Source organism: Cladophialophora psammophila (genome assembly GCF_000585535.1).
Source record: "Cladophialophora psammophila CBS 110553 chromosome Unknown aczJe-supercont1.16, whole genome shotgun sequence".
NCBI lineage: Eukaryota > Fungi > Ascomycota > Eurotiomycetes > Chaetothyriales > Herpotrichiellaceae > Cladophialophora > Cladophialophora psammophila.
In genome coordinates this window covers 622,740-645,602 of record NW_006912937.1, presented here as the reverse complement: position 1 = coordinate 645,602, position 22,863 = coordinate 622,740, and the positions used below count along the sequence as shown (strand labels likewise).

At 50.7% G+C, this 22,863-nt stretch overlaps 9 protein-coding genes across 9 annotated transcripts; 6 read left to right on the top strand and 3 right to left on the bottom strand.

The window, feature by feature from the left end:
• Positions 1-1,009: 1,009 nt before the first annotated feature.
• On the top strand, positions 1,010-2,303 carry A1O5_09508 (uncharacterized protein; the record flags this gene model as incomplete). The annotated part of the gene is made up of 2 exons (XM_007750087.1): positions 1,010-1,682; positions 1,744-2,303. 2 exons carry the CDS (start codon positions 1,010-1,012, stop codon positions 2,301-2,303), a joined length of 1,233 nt encoding a protein of 410 aa, XP_007748277.1.
• A 771-nt stretch (positions 2,304-3,074) lies between these two features.
• A1O5_09507 (uncharacterized protein) lies at positions 3,075-3,574 on the top strand (the record flags this gene model as incomplete). Its single annotated transcript, XM_007750086.1, has 2 exons — positions 3,075-3,130; positions 3,190-3,574. The coding sequence occupies 2 exons, from the start codon at positions 3,075-3,077 to the stop codon at positions 3,572-3,574; spliced, it is 441 nt and encodes a 146-aa protein (XP_007748276.1).
• A 1,328-nt stretch (positions 3,575-4,902) lies between these two features.
• On the top strand, positions 4,903-6,965 carry A1O5_09506 (uncharacterized protein; the record flags this gene model as incomplete). Its single annotated transcript, XM_007750085.1, has 6 exons — positions 4,903-5,701; positions 5,758-5,999; positions 6,069-6,322; positions 6,395-6,459; positions 6,514-6,777; positions 6,874-6,965. 6 exons carry the CDS (start codon positions 4,903-4,905, stop codon positions 6,963-6,965), a joined length of 1,716 nt encoding a protein of 571 aa, XP_007748275.1.
• Positions 6,966-7,429: 464 nt separating this feature from the next.
• A1O5_09505 (uncharacterized protein) lies at positions 7,430-9,193 on the bottom strand (the record flags this gene model as incomplete). Its single annotated transcript, XM_007750084.1, has 5 exons — positions 7,430-8,267; positions 8,326-8,411; positions 8,468-8,557; positions 8,612-8,959; positions 9,008-9,193. 5 exons carry the CDS (start codon positions 9,191-9,193, stop codon positions 7,430-7,432), a joined length of 1,548 nt encoding a protein of 515 aa, XP_007748274.1.
• Positions 9,194-10,371: 1,178 nt separating this feature from the next.
• On the top strand, positions 10,372-12,425 carry A1O5_09504 (uncharacterized protein; the record flags this gene model as incomplete). The annotated part of the gene is made up of 5 exons (XM_007750083.1): positions 10,372-10,728; positions 10,777-11,289; positions 11,340-11,426; positions 11,478-11,548; positions 11,603-12,425. The coding sequence occupies 5 exons, from the start codon at positions 10,372-10,374 to the stop codon at positions 12,423-12,425; spliced, it is 1,851 nt and encodes a 616-aa protein (XP_007748273.1).
• Positions 12,426-12,716: 291 nt separating this feature from the next.
• On the bottom strand, positions 12,717-14,517 carry A1O5_09503 (uncharacterized protein; the record flags this gene model as incomplete). The annotated part of the gene is made up of 6 exons (XM_007750082.1): positions 12,717-13,046; positions 13,118-13,380; positions 13,445-13,610; positions 13,664-13,854; positions 13,918-14,386; positions 14,449-14,517. 6 exons carry the CDS (start codon positions 14,515-14,517, stop codon positions 12,717-12,719), a joined length of 1,488 nt encoding a protein of 495 aa, XP_007748272.1.
• Positions 14,518-15,340: 823 nt separating this feature from the next.
• Positions 15,341-17,696, top strand: A1O5_09502 (uncharacterized protein; the record flags this gene model as incomplete). The annotated part of the gene is made up of 6 exons (XM_007750081.1): positions 15,341-15,481; positions 15,533-15,658; positions 15,724-15,798; positions 15,848-16,045; positions 16,102-16,259; positions 16,310-17,696. 6 exons carry the CDS (start codon positions 15,341-15,343, stop codon positions 17,694-17,696), a joined length of 2,085 nt encoding a protein of 694 aa, XP_007748271.1.
• Positions 17,697-18,479: 783 nt separating this feature from the next.
• On the top strand, positions 18,480-20,185 carry A1O5_09501 (uncharacterized protein; the record flags this gene model as incomplete). The annotated part of the gene is made up of 3 exons (XM_007750080.1): positions 18,480-18,611; positions 18,672-18,782; positions 18,854-20,185. The coding sequence occupies 3 exons, from the start codon at positions 18,480-18,482 to the stop codon at positions 20,183-20,185; spliced, it is 1,575 nt and encodes a 524-aa protein (XP_007748270.1).
• Positions 20,186-21,103: 918 nt separating this feature from the next.
• A1O5_09500 (uncharacterized protein) lies at positions 21,104-22,854 on the bottom strand (the record flags this gene model as incomplete). Its single annotated transcript, XM_007750079.1, has 3 exons — positions 21,104-21,837; positions 21,930-22,589; positions 22,653-22,854. The coding sequence occupies 3 exons, from the start codon at positions 22,852-22,854 to the stop codon at positions 21,104-21,106; spliced, it is 1,596 nt and encodes a 531-aa protein (XP_007748269.1).
• Positions 22,855-22,863: the final 9 nt, after the last annotated feature.

The following is a 22,863-nucleotide window of genomic DNA, read 5'->3' as shown; positions in this document are numbered from 1 at the left end:
GAGGTTTCTGACACCCTCAAAGAACTTCTGCACGCTTTTGAATTCCAGTACATCCACGGATTTGCTGCCACCAGCCCGGAACTCATCAAGCAGGTGTCTAAGCAGAGCAATTGGTACGGATACTTCACGCCAATTCTCAAAGAGACTGCGACACGAATGGATGATGGCAATCATGACGAAGGACATACGGAAGACAGCGGACTTTGCTACGGCAACGTCATCAGGGTCGGAGTCTTGAGCACTGCGCTCACCTCTTTGTCGCTCTGCCTTCCAATGATCCGGAGGTCGACGCTCAACGCTCGCCAGCTGCCATGCTGCGCAACCTCCGACGTCTGGGCGAAATTGATTTCCACGAAAAGAGGCTGTGCTGTCCCAAGAGTGCTCGCTGCAGTTACAACCACGATGTCAACACTAAAACGGAACTTGACCTGAAGATGAAGGCAGCACAACAGAAAGCACGTTTGCATCTGTCTTGGGTGCGAGAAGGACGGGACGAGGTCGATAAACTAGCATTCTTTACGACGACGAGCCGCACTGAGAAAGGCATGCGTCGATGAGTGAAGTCTACAAGAAAATAGGCTCAAACGGCTCGCGACTTCGAGGTTGTGTTGTTCACAGGTCAAGAAGCAAGTCGTCCTGAGCGCTGAATGAAGGAGATATAGGTGCCTAGTGTGTCTTTGAATCTTGCTTGCGGTTGCAACTCTTCTTATTCGGAATGACAGTAAGGACTGAGCTAACAGGTGTGCGCTCCTTTCCCCCTTGCCATTTTTGCTAGCAATGGGCTACGTTGGAGTTTGTCTTCACTTCTCAGTCACACTTTCTTCGACCGCAGAGTCTGTCGCTTCACTTCTCGGTCCTCTTTTGTCACTACACCACCGTCACCTTGACCTTGATCTTTTCCTCTCCTTCCATCACCCTGACTTTCGTCTTTTCTTCCGCTTCCTGATTTCTGGAATCTCTCTTTACTCTTCATTTTGTTAACGCAAAGCAGTACACCACAGCCCACATCATGGCTTCTACAAGTGAACCGGAACTTGTCCTTGTCGATCCAGACGGTGATCTAATTTTGAAAGTTGGCAACGAACCCAGTATCGTGGAAGAAAACGAAAACAAGCCCCAAGACAGCGATGTCGATTCAGAAATAGCTCGACAGAAAGTCAAGGAGAACAGAAAACCAAGGTTCCTACGAATCCGTGTTTGCAGCAAGTTCATGACCATGTCCTCACCAGTATTCAAAGCTATGCTGAACGGGTCTTTTCGTGAAGGCCAGCTTCCACTGAGCCCGATAGAGCCACCGACCCTGGAGCTGCCGGAGGACGAGCCAAAGCCCATGGTGGAATTATGCAAGATCTTTCATCACAAGTGGGATACCGATTTAGATACCGATTTGAAAGTATTCCCGTCGTGCGTTTTGCCAACAGCGGTAGCAGCGGACAAATACGGCTGCACTGCAATCGTAAGATCATGGTTTCATCATCAGTTCCTCAAAAGGAGCGCCAGAGCCAGAAAGGGTTCAGCATTAAGTCTTGCCCAATTCGTCAGCATCGCGTACATCTTAGATGACGTTGAAGCATTTTATTTCTTCTCCCTTCAGGCGTCCAAAAGATGGTGCCTAAACGGAAAGGAAAACAACGCGTTTATTTCTGAGCTCTCGCACAATCATGTCCCATCCAAAATTCATGGTGAGTTGGTACTTGAACAAGCCTCACTGGTACAGTCCCTTTAGACTGACGGGTTCCCAAGAACTTCTAGAACGAATCGCCAAAGCTCAACTTAGAGAGACGATGACTTGTTGCCAAAAAGTTATTGAAGAACTTTTCACAGCAGAGGAGGGCAGCAGCGCCAGCTCAACCATACATTCGTACATCGGCGCAAAAGCGTCGGATGCGGAGGTACCCAAAGTCTGTATTGGGCAAGCATACAGAACGGCGCAATTTATTCAAGCATTGATCATGTTTGATCTCTGGCCTCCACTTGGAGACGTTCAACAACTTCAGTCCCTGGAAGATGCCATCGAGGTCGTTCAAGAGATTGGGAAGACACATGTCAATGACAAACCATCGCAGTGCCAGGCGGAATATTGTGATTCATGCGCAATGGATTGGGGGCTGGTGATTGGGGACAGGTTCAAGAAGTTCGAAAACGGCTTGCACGGATTATGTCTTGTCTGCTTGAAGAAAGGGAAGGAACTTCCAGCGTCCAAGATAACGACCAAATGCATAGAGCATAACCACGGCTTTACTTCTAACTGGGCTGCGATCTCGGATTGGGACGGTAAATATCAACCGAAGCAGAAGTGGTAACAAGAGCAGTTCTCCCCTCCGAAGGAGCACAGGGAAGACATAATGATATCGGGCTTAGGCTGTGTGCTAGGAAGATGCTCAGATCCAACAAAAGGACAAGCTGAATCTCGGTTTCCTCAGACTCCTAATCTTGAATTGTTGAGAGATTAGTCTACAGCCAGCGAGCCGAGCCGAGCCAAACCGTTCCTTATGTTCCAAATCTCCAGTCCGCACATGATCCCCTCTATAGACACCCTAGCTTCACTGCATGCGTCACGGAATGCAGGAACTGTCGCAACCCCTAGGTCTTTTGTCCTTGTACCACCGGGACGTTGGTTGTGCGAGACAATGAATACGTACGAAATTCACTTTCTCGTGAGCCACACTGGTGAGTTAGTCATAGCAAGATTAGTATTACGAACTGGCATATGCGTAGATCAGTGCAAAGAGGACTGAGACCGGAAAAGGTATTGAAATATCTCGGGCATTCCCAAGGCAGGTCAGGAGGTCCAAGGCCAGGTCCAGGATGTCAAAGCCTCGTAGACTTGACCCAAGACAATGCATTCCTCTGCAGCTTTCTTTGTCACTGAAGTTACCATCTCTGGAGATGGATTTCGCATGCCAGGCGGCTCCAGAGCTTAGCCACCACGCAGAGCACACCTAATAGACACAGCCCCCTTTAACCGTCGCTGTACACCCTGCTTTTTTCAAATAATTCGCCTTCTTTCTGAGGTATCTTACTGCCTCACCACGACTTCCTTCCTCGATGAGAATCACCCAGAAGGCTAAGGCATGGACGAACGCCGCCCTCCCTCGTACGAATACACCCCCTGGACACTTCAGGCGACGTAATTCGGATTTTATCCCTGAATTCGAGTACTTCCAAAACACTCTGTTGTGAAATTAGCGTATGTTCTCTTCAGTGTAAGAGTAACTGCTACGATGCGTTGTCATACAGTTGGGGAAGGGATGACCGACAGGAGAATATCATTATTAGCAGCAGAAGCCTTGCCATTGGACGAAACCTCTGGAGCTTTGTCATTGAGCTCTTCAACCAGCACGGGCCGATCGACACCTGGGCCGACGCAATTTGTATTGACCAAGGAAACACCACCGAGAAAAATCACCAGGTGCACAGAATGAGTCAGATCTACCAAGCTGCTTGCCAGGTCCATGTCTGGTTGGGATCAAACGCCTTAGGAAACCTCCTCAAGGCTCTCAACACCCCTGCGTGGGATACCTTCTTCCTTTCCAAGGACATGGCAAATGACTTATTCGACAACTCGTATTAGGAGAGGGTTTGGATTATTCAAGGATTAGTAGCAATGGCTATTTTAGTGTATTTGAACATGCCATTCCAGCACTGTGTAAGGTCTCCTTTGGGACGGACTCATTAAGTTTTTGCAAGCTACTTGGCAAAGTATACCTAGAACATTGCTTCGTGGTTCCAATGTCTGTGGCAGCGTTCTCGTCGGGCATGGTCAGATATCACAAGGTGCGTTCCAGGCCACTGTTGGAAATCTAATCCTCGATCTCGAAATCATGCCGAAGAGCATAGATATATTGAGAGAAAGAGAGGCATGGGAAGCAAAACTTGATTCGATAAAACCAGAAGCGAAGGAAGCATTGTTGAAAGCAATGGAGCTGGAAACCTTACAGTGGAAAGAGCAAGAAGGAGCAGAAAAGAGAAGAGTAATGGACCTGGAAGCATGGTCGGAGAGAAGGGGGACGCAAAACCGGGATTAAGAGATGGATTAAAACGTTTAGCAGGGAGTTCTTCCAAGAGCGCGTGGGATGCTTTCAATTTCTAACATTGGTTAGATGAATCAATAAATATACACATTCGGTTAGATTCGGAATGGGAGGATAAATATCAATTGAAGTGCGTCCTAACTTTTTGGGCTCGAGGGTGCGACCGTAACACCCAACGGTGCAGACGGTCCCGCTCGAGGTCAGAACATCGAAAACGCCGAAAGTCACTTCGTTGGCGATGGATACCATGCCTCAGCACGATAATTGCTTGCTCATGCCTGCGATTCCAACGACCACAGAATCAGGCCCTGTGAGACCGAGAGACGCTACGCCCGAGAAGACTGGAGTCAGTCAATGGATGTCCAGGATGACAGTCGTCCACACATTTACCGCGGGTATCAACCATGTGAGTCTGGCATTCTTCCCCGGCGACCGGGAGTGCCTTCTGGTATGTACTTGTTAGTGATCTTCCGAGACGGGGTCGGGCTGGAACCATAGAGATGTCTCTATTCTGCTGTACTCTCCGCAAAACATACCTCCACCCCGGAAAGTGAGCTGAACTGTCCACCCAGCCCGCCAATCTCACGGCGGAAGGTATTGCCATCCTCGGATATGGGTTACTCTTTGGGAATCACCCCCTGATGGTTAGTATGCTACGCTTATTGCAAGGGTTATCAGAGCAAGTCATAGCTAGCTTCTTCATGATGTCGTCGAGTTATATCTATAGAAAGAGGCCCGCCTCCACATCTCACCAGAGGCGTCTTAATCTCCTGATGCTCTGTGTTTACCTGGAATCTCCTGATGTTTGCCATACCAGGACTGTTGTTATCTGCTGATCCTTGCACGCAGAACGGATCTTCCGTCAAGTATGTTTTCCGACATGGTGGAGACGGATAGCAAAAGTACGGCTCAGATCGTCGAGGATACCAAAGCAAACGACGTGCTCCATGAGCACACCCCCAATCCCGACGAAGAACCTACACCTCACCTCCACGCCAAAACTTTTCTGATCGTCTTCGCCGTGATGGTGGTCTATATGGCACAGCTGATCAATCTCACTGGATGTGGCGCCTACGGTAGAGCTGTCGCGGCATCTGTTGGCGGAGCTCAAGACGCCTCATGGCTCGTGGTTTGCACCGTTCTCATGGTCGCAGTCTTTGGTCCTCCAGTCAGCCAGGCTGCCGACTACTGGGGTCGGCGATGGTTCTTAATCGGACCTACAGCCTGCGGTGTTGTCGGATCCATAATCCTGGCAAGAGCCACCTCAATGCCCATGGCCATAGCAGGAGAAGCCATTCTCAGTCTCTCATATGCTGCCCAGCCGCTGCTACACGCCGTTGCCTCCGAGGTCTTAACTCATCGCAACAGAGCGGCTGCTCAGGCAGCAGTCAACGTCGGTTCAGGAATAGGGGCGTGCATTGGCCTTCTAGCGGGCTCCAAACTCACCGCACCGTTGAACGGGTTTCGCAACTTCTGGTACATGACCGCTGGTGCCTATGCTCTCGGAGTGATTGTTGTCTACATCTTTTATACTCCGCCCCCGCGGGAACAGCAACTGAAACTCACATTCAAAGAAAAGATTAGCAAGCTCGATGGGATCGGATTTGTCCTCCTGTGTATTGGACTTACCTTGTTTGTGATGGGTTTGTCGTGGGGGGAGAACCCTTGTGAGTGCTGTTCTGGCCAACTCTTTAAGAGTCCGCGAGCTGAGTTGCCACCACAGACCCCTGGAAGAACGGACATGTCCTGGGCCCTCTCCTAATTGGTGTATCATTCCTTGCGGCGTTCGTCATTTATGAATGGAAGTTCACCTGCGTGGGCATGGTTCATCATGATCTGTTCTCAAGAGATCGCAACTTTGCCATTGCCCTTGGATGCGTCTTCTCCGAAGGCCTGATTTTCTTTGCCGCCAACGTGTACTTTCCTTACCAAGTGGGACTTCTATATGAGGTGGACGGGACGATGGTGGCACTTCGGTAAGCTCATCGTCCAGTTTTTCCTAACTTGTCCCACGAGACTGACTTGGCCGCGTAGCTTCTGTGTCGCTTTTACTGTCTACACGATCTTCGTCATGGCCCGGCAATCTACTGCTACAGGTACAAGCGACTCCGGGCGCCGATGATTTTCGCATTTAGTTGTTTCCTCGCATTCAATATCTGCATGGCAACAACAACACTGGGTAGCGGTACAGCGGTCTGGGGCTACCCAGTCCTCCTAGGTTGTGCCCTCTCCGTGGCTCTCTGTGTCCTGGTTACAGCTGCCCAGCTCAGTACTCCACCGCACTTGATGTAAGTCATGCGAGATTTCAATTCTTTCTTTTTGTCTTGCGAGTCCAGGTGACTAACAGTTCCTCTCTGCAGCGCAATTACCAGTGGTTTGATGATTTCGATGCGCTCCATTGGAGGCATCGTGGGTGTAGCTATCTGTTGGTTTATTCCTCGCCGCGGGAGTCGTGGGACTTCAAGCTGACTGGAAGCAGACACGGCCGTTTTCAATTCGAGATTGGCCGACGTTCTGGAGAGGAATGTTGCAAAAGCAGCTCTCCCTCTCGGTTTACCACCAACGTCTCTGCCCCTGTTGATTGCAGATCTCTCGGCCAACAACAAAACAGCAATTGCAACAATCCCAGGCATCACTCCCCTGATTATACAGGCATCGTCACGAACCTTCCTACAGTCCTTCGTGACCTCCTTCCGCGGCGTTTGGATAACTGCTTCAACTTTTGCCACCGCAGCTCTCATCGGTGAGCTTCCTCGTTGGTTTTAATTTTTCTCCGTCAAATCCTTGTCCCGATCGTCATGAAAACTGGTATCACCGAAGCTAACAAGTTAAAATTTAGCATCTTTCTTTGTGTACGATCCGATCAACGACTTCACTCAGCACATTGACGCTCCCGCCGAAAGGGAAGAAGACATGTATGGAGAACGATAACAATTGAACGACTTTTACCACAAGGCTACTGTGTATGTCTCGCTTTTTTGGCCGCGACACTCCAAAAGCGAGAACTCGCGAAGAATAGTTGTCGAAATGTCAAGTTTTCAGAAAAATTTCCGTAACATTGTGGTGTCGTGCAGGATTTTTGTACAGAATGAATGAATGACATCGATACAACCCCTTACAACCGTCTCTTGGTCGCTTACCCCACCCGGAACCTCTATTACCGCATTGGGCATAAAGGAGTATTGTCTGAGGGTCGCCTGCGGGATGGAGCCGATGGTCCCGCAAGGCGGAATTGCGGAAATAAACTTTTGTGGTGGAGAACTAACTAGCCAGCAATAATCCGTGGCAGTCTTGTGGCTGGCCGCGCAACACAGTTCTCGACGAGATCTCCAGTGGAGCCGTGGTGGCCATGATGGGAAGACTTTCCTGGCGTAGACGTCGGACATGATTGCCACTCAACAAGCAGAGCCTCGACTGGTCTGTACCAATCGATCAAGTGTGCAGGCCATCTCCGTGCAGCATGGCCAAGGCATCTGGTCGAGCTCCAGTTTGAATGCAAGCAATTGCTTCAGACCACTGGGCTTGTCGGACAAGCCCATTGGTGAATCCTCAGACATCCACGTCTTGGCCCAAATAACCAGACCTGCAAAGAACACCGTGACCGGAAGCCAGATTGGACAGACGACTTGCTCAGCATCAGACCTTCCATCTGCGTGGTCCAACACGGCCCAGGCATATCTCACTGAGTCATCTGATATGGACATCCTCTCGGCCCGATCGAGATCTTTCTGCAAGCCGACAGACTGAACTGCAGGTGGGTAGGCTGCCAGTCTGGGTAGAAGGGATAGATGAGGGCAGGACAGGTAAAGCCGGCAAAAGTAGTACAGTGCCATGTCGTCGCGTGCCACCACCGAGCCGAATCTCTCTTTCCATCGTTCCAATGCACCAGAAAGCTGATCTGAAATCCTTCGATATTCAGATGGCGGCGAGAGGACGAGATACGGATTTTTCGGCTGTCTCGACTGGCGAGAGGTATATGCTGAAAGACTACCCAACGACCTTCGAACGCAGATTGCGTCTGAGAGAATCGTGGTGATGAGCAGCACGGCATCTTCACGCGAGGCCACAGCAGGTGTCAAAAGACTGTCGTCGTCCAATAAACTCGTGTATACCTCCTGAAAATGGGCTCCTGATGTGCCTGCTTGGATGCCGACTTCATTAGATGTCAAGTAGCACGGAATGTCCATATGTAGCGCTGTCAAGACGCTGACGAGCAATGTGCAACCAAAGACCCTACAACTTGGATTAGCATGTGCCAACTGTATTTTGGTCAATTCGTCTTGACACCCACAGAGACCGTTTCATGCCGCTCAAAAGCGTCGGGGTTATGGTACCGTCTGAAGACGCCGATTCGTGAAGACGCATCCGCCGGACGATCTGTAAATAGGTATTTCAGTCTGAGAGCTAGCGAGGACGAACAGTTGTTCTATTACTGTTGATGCGGATGGGAGGATCTGCTCTTCTACCCTCTGCCAGATATCGATATCTGCTGTCAACATACCGTACATGGTCAGTAATACCGGCTAGAATAGGTTAGTCAAGAATGAAAGTCGATAAAACCACTTATATGTGTATACCGCAATAGCACCCTCGAGAGTCCGCGCCTCTCTGTTATCGACTTCGAGTATGACCGTCCAGAGATCATTGCCAGCCTGAAATAGTTTCCGAGCCTTCTCTCCCTGGCCATGTTCTGTGGATCGACCGGGAGACGATGCGCATGCCAGGCAGGCAAGTGCTAGCTTGAAATATGGGGGAACTGAGCGTTGCGATTGTGACGGCAGCGGCAGACTGTTGATCAGAATATGCTTGTCGAATCGATGAGAGAAAAATTGCTGCAGAGAATCCACATCATAGTCTGAAGAAAGGTCTGGAAAATTGGACAGCGTGGATATCGGATACGTGTAGCCATCGATGAAACTGGAGCGCTTGGCCACGAGTTAGTCCAGGCAGGTCGGTGGGCCAGTGCAAATTACATTTTCCAGGTTTATATGCACCAGGTTTTCGTTGTTCAAGGCAGCTGGGCTGGCTAACAGGGCTCGCTTGAAGTTGTCGAGGAAATTCGGTTCTAGAGACGCGTTCGCCTGCTCAACATCGTGCTGGGAAGGATACCGCTCTCCTGGCCAAGTTGACTGGGGCGATATTGAAGTCTGCGACGCCATAGCGACGAGATGAATGTGGAAGATAATATAGTGCTGTCCCTGTCGGTGCTCTAGTGTTTTCCCAGATGTTTCTTGATGAGTATTTAGAAAGTCCAAACTCTGGAGGAGGGGGAGGGGAGGACATTACATGCTAAGCACTACCCATTACCCAGTACCTAGTACTAAGTAATAGGTCCCACTAGCGAGAGGACCGGGACCTCGTGGGCGGGGGCGATCCAGGTGTTAGGCAACCCCACTCGCTAACTAGGCTAGTGTCTCACCAGGCTTAGTAGCCCTTAAGCCTCGGGCCTTGCACCCCAGAAAGCCTACTAGCCGCACCAGCCCCGCGGGGTCTTTAACTAACGAGCCCACCTCGGCTGGTGGGCTCATCTTTTTTGCGCAGTACTTGGCCGAGTCAGCAGCCTTCAAAAGATGTTTGTTCCCAGACATCCTCCGTAACTCCTCCACACCATCCGTAGCTTCCCAAGCTCCGCCCTCCCCAGCTGCCGCTTCATCCTCCGGATGGTATTGTTTTTGTTTATATGGGTATTCCGACATCCTAGACTGTCGCGCAATGCCGTCGTCACAGGCGAATCCTAGACGCATCAGAGAACCAGTAAGTCTTGTAACACTTTGAACGCATTCGTGGCCGCCCGCTGGCAAGTCAACTCGAATTACATACCCGGCGGCGGCGGAGGAATGCGGAAAGCGAACGCAGGCGTCTAAATGAAACCCATCACTGACTTGGGATAGTATCAATGTGGAGTCTGTGGTCGCTCCTTTGCACGCAATGAACATCTTTTGCGGCATCTCAGGACTCGCAAGTCGCACGGTACTCGCGCGGGGAGCAACTAACAATGCTTCCAGACACAAGCGAGAAGCCGTTTCAGTGTACGCAATGCCAACGCAGGATGTCTCGGCGTGATGTCCTAGATAAGCACATGAGAACATGCCCTCAACGTCTCCAAACTTTCCAGGACCAAGAGGATACTGCTCCTGTTTTGCGACAGCCTCGGTCGAGGCTTGCTTGCGATCAATGTCGACAACGCAAGCTCAAATGCGACAATCACCGTCCCTGCGACTCTTGCCGGAAACGATCGTTCCCTTGCACAGAACCTAGCACCACACGACCACGCGGTCAACTCCCTTTCCAACAAGTCACGCTTCCCAGTAGCGGCATTGCGGCTATTGACATGCATATGTCGCCGTCCTCGGGGCAAGAAGCCACCGTCAGTGATTCTCAGGCCAACAGAAATCCGAACTCAACCATCCCTACATCGGCAACACCAGATGTCAGTCATGGGACCGCCCAAGACGTCTCCAGCCTAAGTTCAGCATCCCAAGGAGTTCCAGACTCACCGGTTGTCCTATCGAAGCCACCAGATACAATTGGACTATGGGCAAATGAGCTTTCCCTCCAACCTGAACCGGAAGATGCGCTACTTGTGCCTCCGTCGCGGCAGCAAGGTGTCCAAGAAAATGGGGATTTCTCTATTTTCGACGAGATTGGACCAGACAACGATATGATGGAGCTCTTCTCGCAACTTCCGGGACTGGTGAGTACGTACATTACTTTTGAATGCGTATCGTACTCATTCTTACAGGACTACGAAAGCTGGCTTCATAACCTTGATGATGTTGTTTCGTATATATTGCCGTCCACTGGGGTATCCGGGACCATGCAGAACGCAATCTCCATGATGCGAGAGCACTTCCAGCGGACGTCACGCTCAGCGTCGCCCCTTACGAACGAGTCGAATCATATGTGGTACTCGAGTCCGCCCCGTTTTCAAGTATATGATAGAGACGTGCTGAATGTTTTCCTCAATCTTGCGAAAGTACACATGGCTTCAACATTCAAGATCTTATTACCTTTCGAGGCTCCGGACGGCGTTGAAGAAGAGCTCGTTGCGGCCATGGCTGCAGTGGGCGGACTTTTTTGCGACGTAGAGGGTAGCCAGAAAGTTGCTTCCGTGCTGTACAACGATGCAAGAAAGATGGCTTTGGCAAAGGCATGTCTCCTCCAATCTAGAATACACAGAACACGACTGACATTTCACCAGACGGCTTCATTGTCTCTTATAGACTTCAACTCGTGCCTGAACCGAGCAAAAACTGTAGGTAAAAGCGCATCACCATTTCTCTTCCCGTGTCTCACGCATGGCAGTTTATCCTAATAGAAATCTATGGGGTTTGTAGTGGAGATGGAAGAAGCTACGAGTTTGTGGAAGCTTTCCATGGATTCTTGCTTCAGGTACGTTTAAATATCATCTCGATCAGACCACCTCATTGATCGAATTGGTAGTCCGTCCATAAATGCCGATGTTTGCTATCTGGGGACGCAATTTCTGAGGCCGAACGTTTGTCTATGACCTCGTAAGTACCCCTCGTCTCGTTGGCTGACCAGCACTCCATATCTGACATATGCAGTCTTCTGGAGGCGTTGCATGTTCTCGAGTGCTATAGAGTGCTCTTACTCCAGCGACCTCCAACTCTCACAGCACTAAAGGACGGCTATCTGGACCCTAGAGGAAGTCCCAACACAGCTGAAAAGCATGGACTTGATGACCTATCGGCCTTGATGACGTTATCGGGCAAGTATACGGGCCAAGGGGATGGCCTGGCCTCTTTAGCGGCCGTTTCCTCTCTTGCCTGGTTTTCTAGTCCCCATGGACCTTTTGGCTGGCGAAGACCTCCTCTCTGGAAGACCGAATTCGTCGAAGTCGCCTTGGGCCGCTGGATTGAGGCTCATCGATCTGACGAGGAAGATGCAGGGACTATGCTCTTATACCATATGGTCCACATCAACCTTCATTCTAACTTGGCACTGTTACGACGCCTTGCTTGCTTAGTGGCCAAATCCGGCCGAATGCCCTCGAATGCCAAGGTCTTCGACTCCATCGAGAGATGGCTGAAGAGTCGACACTTTGATATTGCTAGATGGCATGCCGAGAGTCTCCTCAAAAATGTTGTCTGTGCGAGAAGTGCTGGCGAAAAATTGAATTTGACCGGTTTGGGATCTTCTGCTCACTTGCCGAAGCCTCGAAGATTGATTCCTGAGCCACCACATCTTCCGTTCTGTGCATATTTCGCCACGCTCGTTCTCTGGTATGGAAATCTCCTGCCGGGCCATGGTCGGCTTCAGCGAAATGCGTGCGTGGCACAGGGTGCCCAGATACTTTTTGATCTAAATGTATCGGTTTCCAGGAACTTGGGCCACGCACTGTACGAGTTGATGGCCGATGAAGAGTGATTTGAGCACAAGCTATAATCATACTCAACAGAAGAAAGGGTCGACTGCACACGCGAATCGGCCTATGCACGATTTCTTCTGCCACGCATAAATACTATCACATAAGCTTGTTGTTTCCCTCTTCGTTCCTGGTTGATGGAAGCGATTGATGACCTGTAAGGCTCTGAATTCGCCCTGAACAATCCACTCTGCTACATAGCAAACCGTGTACCATATCAAATTGCCTCTCATTTTGGTTAGTGATAAGATTCATACCAGGGACTCAATCCATGTGCTCTGTGGATGCCCTGATCAACTTTCCTCAACCCGCGAGAATATCATCTCACACTTGCCCCCCTTTGGAAGCACCAGGAAATGATCAGTCATCACCATACTCTCGTCCGTGCAATTCGGGCCCAACCAGACCGAAAATTTGTTGATCAGGGAAGCCGTGATCAATTTCAGTTCCATCATAGCCAAGTTCTTGCCCAAGCAGGCTCGTGATCCTTTGGAGAAGGGCATCATCATCTCCTTCATGGCTTCTGACTCAGGAGCCATCCATCGCTCTGGCCGGAAGGCGTTGGGGTCGGGAAACGTCGCTGCGTCACGCTGCGTAGTGTAACATTGCATCGAAACAATTGTCTAGGCATGTCTAGTCGGTATTGCACCCCTTCCGCTATCAGAGACAGAAGCTGGCTGATAGATGCACTTACGCCCTCCGGAATGTGAGATCCGTTCAAGATTTTCCCTCCTTGTGGTGTTTCGCGTGGAAGGCTAGCCGGGGCGGCTGGGTGAAGACGGAGAGCTTCCTTCACGACCGCATCGAGGATCGGGAGCTGCGCCAACTCACTGAAACCCGGCACAGTTCCACTACTCGTTGGAACTTTCTCGCCCACCTCTTGCCTGAGCATTTGCTGCCACTTTGGGTTCTTTGCGAGTTGCCAGAACATGTAGGTGAGAGTCATGCTCGTCGTGTCTAGAGAAGGGCATGGCTTAGCATTTTGATCCGAGAGGAACCGCTACGGGAAATGCCATCTTACCGGTACCAGCCAAGATGAGATTGCTGACTTCTGTATAGATTTCCAGGTCTGTGAGAGGCGCCTCGCCGGTGTCAGATTTAAGGGACACAACTTTGGTGAGAAGGTCTTTTCTGCCTGACATTCGGCCGTTCTCTGAAATATAGTTCTCGAAAGTTTCCTTTCCGTACTGACCGTTCGTCAGTCGACATTTGCGATTGAGGCGAGAAAGCATCCTCTTACTGCAATGAGCCTCTGCCTCGCCTTCAAAAAGCGTTGAAGCGCGGGGATTGGAATACGTAAAAGCATGGCGTAGATCAAGGGGAAGTTTCCCTCTATGCCGCAGAGGATAAAATGCTGGTCTATGTCATGGAGGAATTGTGGCGGTGTGCCGGCTTTGAGTCCATTGAAAGACTGACCAAGGAATAGCTCACCTAGCATTCAGGCTTTGGTCAACTATTCACCCAAAGAAGTCAGTTTTCGAGAACTTGACTTACCGACAATGTCGAACGCTACCAGCCTAAAAAGCAACATCATGTCCATCGGTCTGCAAAGCCCACTCTGTACGCGCTGAGTGAGCTCTTCGACATGTGCTCGGATGAGAGGCTCAGACTCGTACAGAGAAGACTGTGCAAATGCATGGCTGAGCAGCCTTCGCCTGTGGCTGTGGTCTTGTCTGTCCCGCATGCTGAAGATCCCGAAGGGTGGGAGACTCATCGTATCGTAAATGGGAGCTTTAGGAAAAGTCGTCTGTTGGCCGTAGATGACTTTGACCATTTCCATGTTGGCAAAGGACAACTCGTTTGGCGCTATCCGTACCGTGGGTCCATGGCGACTGTGCAAATTGTGGATCCAAGATGTCCGGCGCCCGGCCATGTCGATGAGCATCAGCCATCTGGGAGTTACGCGGGCTATCAGAGGCCCTGGAACATTCCGCAGGGGAGAAAAGAAGAGGTTATAGGTAATCTATTTCGATTAGACATCCCCAAGGCACCGGAAGGGAGTCAAATCCGCGTTCTCGCACATACCTGGTAGAGGACATATGTTATGCTAACAGCAGCGCATAGGATAGCGCCAATGAGGATGGTGGCGACCATTGTCAGGAATAGAGCAGGCGCCCATCCGGTGGCAGATAATGCTCAAAACCAACCGGCTCGAGACTCCAATGATTGCAACGACCGGCCCAACGATTCTAGATGAGAACTCTCAGATCTCAATATAGGTACTAGTAGAGTTGATGTCTCACCTTCCAGTGTCCAGCCTCAGAACCCCGAAAGGTCTCCAACTTCCGGGCAATTCGTGGGAGTAATCCTAGATTCCAATTATACCTCCGCAGGAAGAAGTCTCCTCCCCCATGAGGAGCCCGCTATCCACAACTTGGGGCGGGAGGAGGGGCGTGGAATAACGCATCGAAGTGGGCCGAGAAAATGTACAACTTCCGGATGAGATTTGGGGGTCCACTTGATTACCCATGTCACTTCCGGCATCCCTCAAAGATGGAGTCGGATACATCCAAGTTCCGGACGGGGTAAAAAGAAGGTGGATACTGCTGTCTATGGCCGGAAACACTGCTCATTGGACTAACCAAGTGGGGAGGGTAGGGCAAGACCCACTCTTCCGAATGGGAAACCGAGATGGGGGTGAATGCATGTCGCTTGGAAACACATGGACATGGACATGTTCCAACCTGAATACGAAATAAACATCTAGGAGTCAGGTGAAGTGACATGCAGATCTCGGAGGATCAGATGATCACATAGAGAATTGGGCTGGTCTCCATGGCATATTGTTGTCCGCACGCTCGCATCGCGTCCTGCTTCAAAAACACAGTTCCAGCCAGCGTTTTATCTGAAATACCAGAATGCCCTAATTCAAAAACATTTGTCCCCCAATAACTCACGCTAGTCACCAATGTCAACAATGAGAGAATACGTACCAAGCTCTTTTGACACAAATGCCCTGGCTGCGAAGACACGTGCATTGAATGTGTTGGTCATTGGAGCTGGATTGGGCGGTCTCACAACGGCCATTGCTCTCCGCAGAGCGGGACATAATGTGACCGTAAGTCGTTCATATCCTTGATCTATTTCCTACCTGATCGAGTGCACACAGGTCTTTGAGAAATCTCGTCTCGCAAGTGAATTCGGAGCTGCCATCAATGTTCCACCAAACGCCAATGGCATCCTGCTTCACCTTGGAATTGATGCTACAGCCGCAGGGGCTGTAGAGTTCAAATGGGTAAGGAGTTCCCCTGAATTCTAGAAATAGCCCCGAAGATCCTTTCTTGCTAATCACAATGCCAGTTTACGGAGTATTCGAAGACAGGAGATTATGTCAGGGTGAACGACTTCGCCCAACGCAGCAGGGGCTGGCAACACGTATGTTCATTTCTACTGCTATAGATAAACCCCACTCAAACCGACGCAGAAATATCTTCTGGCACATAGAGTTGACCTTCACACTCAACTGAAAGATACGGCAACGTCATCCAAGGGCCTAGGCCCTCCTGTAGAGCTGAAAACTGCCTCGGAAGTAGTTGACGTGGACATCAATAACGGCACTATCACTCTCAAAGACGGGTCGAACACGCAGGGTGACTTGGTGGTCGCTGCAGATGGAATCCATGTAAGCTTTCAGATCGCGGCACTGGCTACAGCTTGTGCTAACAAGTCCTTGAAAAGTCCAGGTGCCGCTCCAAGCTCACTGACCAAAGACCTAACCCTTCCGGACATCTAGCATATCGTTTTATGATTAAAAAGGCAGACGCTCTTGCGATTCCAGAGCTTGTGGACGTGGTAGAGAAGACGGGCGAGCTTGTCTTCTGGTTTGATGTTGACAGGTGAGCACTCGAGGATCGAAAACTACCAAGCTTGTTTGACCTGTAGCTAGACGAATAGTCATGTATCCGACAAGAAATGATTCGATTCTGAACTTTGTTTGTATCCACCCAGACCAAGGGACTGTTGGGTTGGACGATACATGGAACGGGCAAGGCAATCGGGAGGATCTAATCAAAACCTATGAAGGATTTGATCCTCGTGCGTTACGCCTGCTGGGCATGGTAGACGAGTCGACCTTAAAAGTATGGAGACTGATGGATATGGGCCCCATCGAAAAATGGTATGCGGAGAGATTCTGCTTGGTGGGCGACGCTGCTCATCCCTTCCTCCCACATCAGGGTCAAGGCGGTGCTCAAGCCATGGAGGACGGCGTCTCTCTGGGAACGCTCCTTCCTCGGGGTACGGACCCCTCGGAGGTTCCTGCGCGACTGAAGCTTTATCAACGCTGCCGCAAAGAGAGAGCGGAATTTGTTCAGGAGGTGACTCGACAATCAGGAAAAAACATCGAGCCAGGTCAGAAAAACAATATCGCCAAAGTTATGAAGTTCTTCGACTACAACTGCGGGCACGACGAGTATCACCATTCACTGAACGAACTTCGCAAATATCAGTTCAAGGAGCAAGCGAAGGTCTACTGGCGAATGCCGATCTCCTTTGGCCCTTATCCCGGACCTCGACAAGACGCTCAAGGCCACATCCGAGAGACGAGCCACTCGAACTTCATCACGCGATCGATTAGATTCAAGACTTCCCGAACCCTCCTGCAGAATTTTCTCCCTACGACGGCGTACACTTTTTTGTCAGGTGATACGATTGCGGAGGCATCATATATCCAAACCACCCTCGATAACATGGACTGGCTTGGTGGCAGAGGTTACAATTACTTCGGCTTCTACATGCACGGCATCCAGTACAAGAAGAAAGACGGCGAAACGGTCGTTGGAAATTATCTGGCTGTCATGTGGGAAGATCTCACCGATCCCATCCTGAGCGGAAGAGAAGAAGTCGGCTTCCCCAAATTATTTGCCGACATCGCCGTTGAGCACACCGCATCAACGTACTCGATGCAAGCAAGCTGGCGAGGCGCAGGTTTCCTGAAACTCGAACTTAACGATCTTGTGGCATGCGAAGCTTGCCCTCCTACTTCCGAAGACCAAGTGTTCACTTACAAGTACGTTCCTTCCACGGGCAACCCTGGCTTCGCGGATGCGGAGTATCCCATCTGCGTGCCGACTCCGTCAGCAAAGGAAATCAAGAGCTTCCTGCAGACGTCGAAGTGCAACATCAGCACCAATGCTCACGACTGGAAGGCTCTGCCGACTTTGCATCACATTGTCAGCAGACTGTCGGAGTTGCCTGTCTACGAGGTTGTTAAGGGTACAGTTAGTGAAGGCACCGGAGTGGACAGTCTTGCATCAGCGTATAGAATCGAATAAGGCTAAGGCTCCCTAGATGTTATTGTAGTGAAACTATTGAATTATCTCTCCCTTCGCCAATGGTATTGTTTGGTTCTAAACTTGCACTTGACAAGGGGTTGCCTCGGACCGTTTAACAGGAGAACCGCATCCATGGGGTTGTGACCTTTTGGGAAGTGACCCAGGCGGAAAGGTTAGACGGTCACATGACTGCTCCTTCGGCAATTTTTCACCCACAACCGTGATTGCGACTAGATTCCGATTTCCTCTCTGGAATCAATCAATATTCAGACATTTCGTCCAAAACCCACGGGCCACGGAGATATAGAGTTCTGGATGTGCTGCACCTCTGTAGGGAGAGCAACTCACAGGGATACAATCCGAGCCTCTGGGATGAGGATGCATCATCAACATCCGAGTCCGGGGATTAGGCTGGGGAAGTGGGTAAATGGCGTCTGGGGCGGGATGAGGAATTCTGGAAGGGAGTGCTCCAATACCTCCTCAATACTACCGAAGTAGGAAAATCTCTGTGACAGGCATGGCCGTGGTCAGTGTGTGCAGTCACAGTACTAATATAGAAACGATCCTTTTCTAAGGTGTACTTGCCGAAGTCCTCTTTGTGCCGATGGAGTAATCGGTCACAGCTCTGGGCTTCCTAATGAAATGAGCTTCGGACCGTCGTCTCATGCCACGACTCTTCCTCGCATCTCAGCTCTTGCCCAGTACACCAACTCGCTTAAAAGGTTCGGAGAGATCAGCTACTCCTTCTGGCCAGATACGGTTTTCGCCTGGTTGACCCTCACCATGTCTCCTCTAGCTTCGAGAATCGTGGAGATGCCTTCGAGGCTCATATCGAACCATGAATTCCAAGAAGGAAAGTTTCAATATCTGGCAGGCGCCCTTATGGCCTTAATGGTAGCCAGTTACATTTTTCAGGTAGTAATATCACGAGTTATGTACGGTCAAGAACAAACTTGCTAATCATGGTGACTGCAGGCTCTCTACAACATATTCTTACATCCGTTGGCGCGGATTCCAGGTCCGTGGGTAGCCAAAGTGTCGGCGAACTATCTTGTGCCGGCTTCAGCAGGGCTTCACAGAGCCCAGGTGAGGGCTTAGACATGTAGCTACTAGTACATAGTAATGTGCAACCTTGCTGACTTGGAGCAAATCTGCAGTCGTTGCGAGAGCTCCATAACCAGTATGGTCCCGTCGTTCGCGTTGGACCGAACGAAATTTCGGTCTCTGACTGGAGGGCATACCGGGAGATTTATAGCCACAAGGCAAGCTCCAAAACAGACTTTTTCTATCGCGACACCAGCCTCACGGGCCACGACAATATATTTACGATGCTGAACAAAGACGCCCACTCGGGCCGACGCAAGCTCCAGAACCAATCTTACTCTCAGCAAGCGGTTTTTGACAACGAGGCGCTGATCGTCGACAAGGCCAAAATCCTGGTGCGACGATTGAGCCAGACAGGCAAAGAGCCCATCCTGGAAAAACCAGTGAATGCTTTCGCCTTAAATGGTCTGTTCAGCTTGGAGGTCATTTTAGCCTGCGCGTTCAATCGCCATCATGGAGATGTACCGAGCCACGATGCCGCGACTCTTCTCGAGGCCATGGACTCCACTGCTGTAGCAATCCGAACCGCAGCAGCACTACCGTTTCTGAGTAGGGCGGTTGGCAGAATGCTCCCCGGACCAATCGGGCGATCATTCAAGCAATGGGACCTTTGGCAAGATGTGACACAGAACTTACTGAAAGAATTCCAGCAGCACGAGCTGCCCTTGGACAAGACCCAGAAATTCATGGCTACGCCTATGCTCGTGAACGAGGACCCTTACCTCGGTCGGAGACTCACGCAGCTGGAGTTGGTGGAGGAATTAATGGGCATTACGTTCGCTGGCAGTGGCACAACCTCGTCGACACTAACCTACCTTCTGTACGCCATGTCTAAGGACATGGGAAGGCAAGAACGCCTGCGGCAAGAGCTACGGACCGTCGCCGGGACGAGCCTAAATGAGGTCAAGAACCTCCCATATCTGAATGCTGTCCTTAAAGAGACTTTCCGTCTCTATCCAACCATCATGTCGACGCTTCCGCGGATCTTGGACCGTCCAGTGAACATCGGAGACCACGTCTTGCCTCCGGGCACACTAGTCGGCATGCAAAATTACGTTCATCACCGTGACGCCGAGCTCTTCCACCGCCCTGACGAATTTCTGCCCGAACGGTGGCTAGAGGAGAACGGCAATGCTTTGCGGATAAGGGACATGGAATCCGCACTCACACCATTCTCGCTGGGCCCGCGGAATTGCATCGGCCAGAATTTGGCCAAGGCTGAGCTGTATCTGGCGGTTAGCAACATCTTCGGGAAGCTCAGGTTGCAGTTAAACGCCGACATGACTGAGTGGGACGTGGAGGTGGAGGACCCTTTCAATATCGCGCCCAAGGGAAGACGGCCGCTACTGGACGTTTGGGTTTTAGAAGAGGAGCGCAGCTACTAGTAGTATTCAGCGCTGTAAGTATAATAGCACTATGTACTACATGCCAATTTAGTACTGTACATATAAAGAGTACAGCCCATTTGCAAAACGTTGATTCTATCTCTGGATAGTTACTACATAATAGTAAGTACTACTATATGGTACTGTGTCGCCTTCCCTATAGGTGTGAGATCGGTTCGAACTGGTTCGAATCGAGTCAGCCTGATCAGCGATTTAAGCACCAGACCCGGTTATAAAAAGATCTCGCCTACATTAAACCGATGAGAATCTCAAGATTTAGAGACATAGTAGGTATTACGACTATGGTTTTTTTATATTTCTAATACTTTTTCAATCCATATAGATTATATATATAGCTCCGTTCGAATCGGCTTGAGTCCTGGTTAAAATCAATATGGAATCGGTCTGGAATCAGACTTATATACAGGTATCTACTAGGGAGGCGGCATATTAGAAACGGTCAGTTTCTAGTATCTTTCCGATTTAATATCTCAGTTAAAGAGGTCACAAAATTAGCCCAATTAGGCTTAGCGCGACCATGTGCTAACGACAACTGTTCCCTGTACATGGTAACAGGTACGGTCGGTCGATCACTTGGAGTCTCGTTCGAGCCTTCGTTGTACCTCAGTGTGCTGCCTAGGGAGTCCTCGGTGAGGTTCAGTGCAGCCTCTTACTGACATCGTTGGTATGTCAAGCTCCGGCTCAATCGGCGCATGGCAATTTCCTAACGAGGCTTACATACTCGCGAGTCTCCGTGCATAAGTAGTAACCTCGCCATTTAGGGTCTTCATTCTCCGGGGCCCAACTTCCCCAACAATTTCTCCCTCCCCAAACCTCCACCCCCGGCAATTCCCCATCCATTCCCATCGCTAGATACTACGTAGTATGGACGCGTAGTACGGAGAATATAACTCCGGATCACGCCTCGTCCTTCTCCGGATTCTCCACATGCTCCACGCCCTCGCCCTCGCCGTTCACCAACCCCTTGGGCTCCATCACCTCCTGGACGATCTCTTCCTCCTGACGTAAGAAATCGTCTAAGTGGCGATGGGGCAGTTTGCGGGCGACGCGCACGGGGTCGAAAATGGTCTTGGAAGCGGCGAAGATCTCGTCCAGCTCCTCCAAACTGCGGCCAGCAGTCTCGGGGAAGAAAAAGAAGATGATAGGCACAAAGGCGGCGTTGAGCGCTGTGTACACGATGAAGTACTGGTATCCGATGTCCGTGAAGGCCACCGGCGTTACTTCTGCCACGAGGAAGTTGAACAGCCACGACACAGCGGTGGAGATGCCGCAGACCGCGGCGCGGAGATGGACAGGTGCGATTTCTGACGCGTAGAGGAATGGGATGCCCAAGAATCCAATCGTGTAGACGACGTAGTAGAGGTAGAGGAAGAAGACTGCCACCTTAAGGGCCGGGCTGTTGTCAGGATTAGACACTAGACCCGTCAGGCAGGCCATACAGACGGCCATGCTGCTGGAACTGAAGAGCATCAGTTTGCGCCTGCCAAAGCGGTCGACCGTCCAGGAACAAAGACATGAACCCAAGACGATGGCGAATTGCGAAGCGGCGGCAAGGATCCGAGATACAGTCGCATCGAAGTGAAGGTCGGATTCATAGATTGAGGAGGCATAGTAGGTGATTGCGTTGACACCTAGTGGATATGTGAGCTCAAATCTGCCAACGAGATGAGGAAAACCAGGTCTCTAGAGATCCGACAGAAGGCCCTAGGAATGAATGACGTACCGGTCATTTGGAGGAAAATCTGTACGCACGCTGCAAGCACCACTCGATGAAACGTCCTCTGAGGTCCCATTTTGAACAACGCCTTAAGAGAAACTGACCCAGCAAGCTCGAGCGCAGATTGGATATCGCGAATCTCCCTCTGCACCTCATCGTCATGTGGATCGACATTGTAGAGGAGACCGATGATCTCGCGCGCCTCTTCAACACGGTTCATCTTTATCAGCCAGCGAGGAGACTCGGGTAGAGTGAAGATGAAGGTCAACACGATGACAGACAGGACGATTTCAAATGCGAAGGGGAATCGCCATGATATCGAACCGGAGTAGTAGGAGAAACCGAAGTCAATCCACAATGCCAATAGCAGCCCGAGACCGCAGAAGATACCAAAGGCCGACACATGTTCGCCCCGACTCTCCGCCTTGGAAAGCTCAGATTGCCAGACCGAGACAGTTGCAATGATGCCGCCCGTCCCGAGGCCCACGACGATGCGGGAAACAATGAATTGTGCAAAGGAAAATGAAGATGCCATCAGGATGGCGCCGACCATCTGAACCGCGGTGGCCAGAAAGATCGTGCCTCGACGTCCGAGAACATCGCCTAGAAATGTGCAGGCCAGAGCCCCAAATGTGCCACACAGAGTGTAGAGAGCGATAACGGTGCCTGGAAGGGTGATCAGTTATTTAGATATACCAGATGGCGCGATCATTCCTGGTCGACCCTTACCTTGGATGGTCGAGTTGTAATGCTTTTGCGCGCCTGTTGTATCAATCACGTCCATCTTAGGAAATTCCCTATTGAAGGACGCAGTGGTGAGGACTCCGCCGGCGACTGCTTGGTTGTACCCAAAGATCATGACCGCAAACATGGCCAGGGCCCATATTGCAGCGTTCAGCCAGCGCCCACGAAGGCCCCAAAAGCGTTTCATGATGGTGGG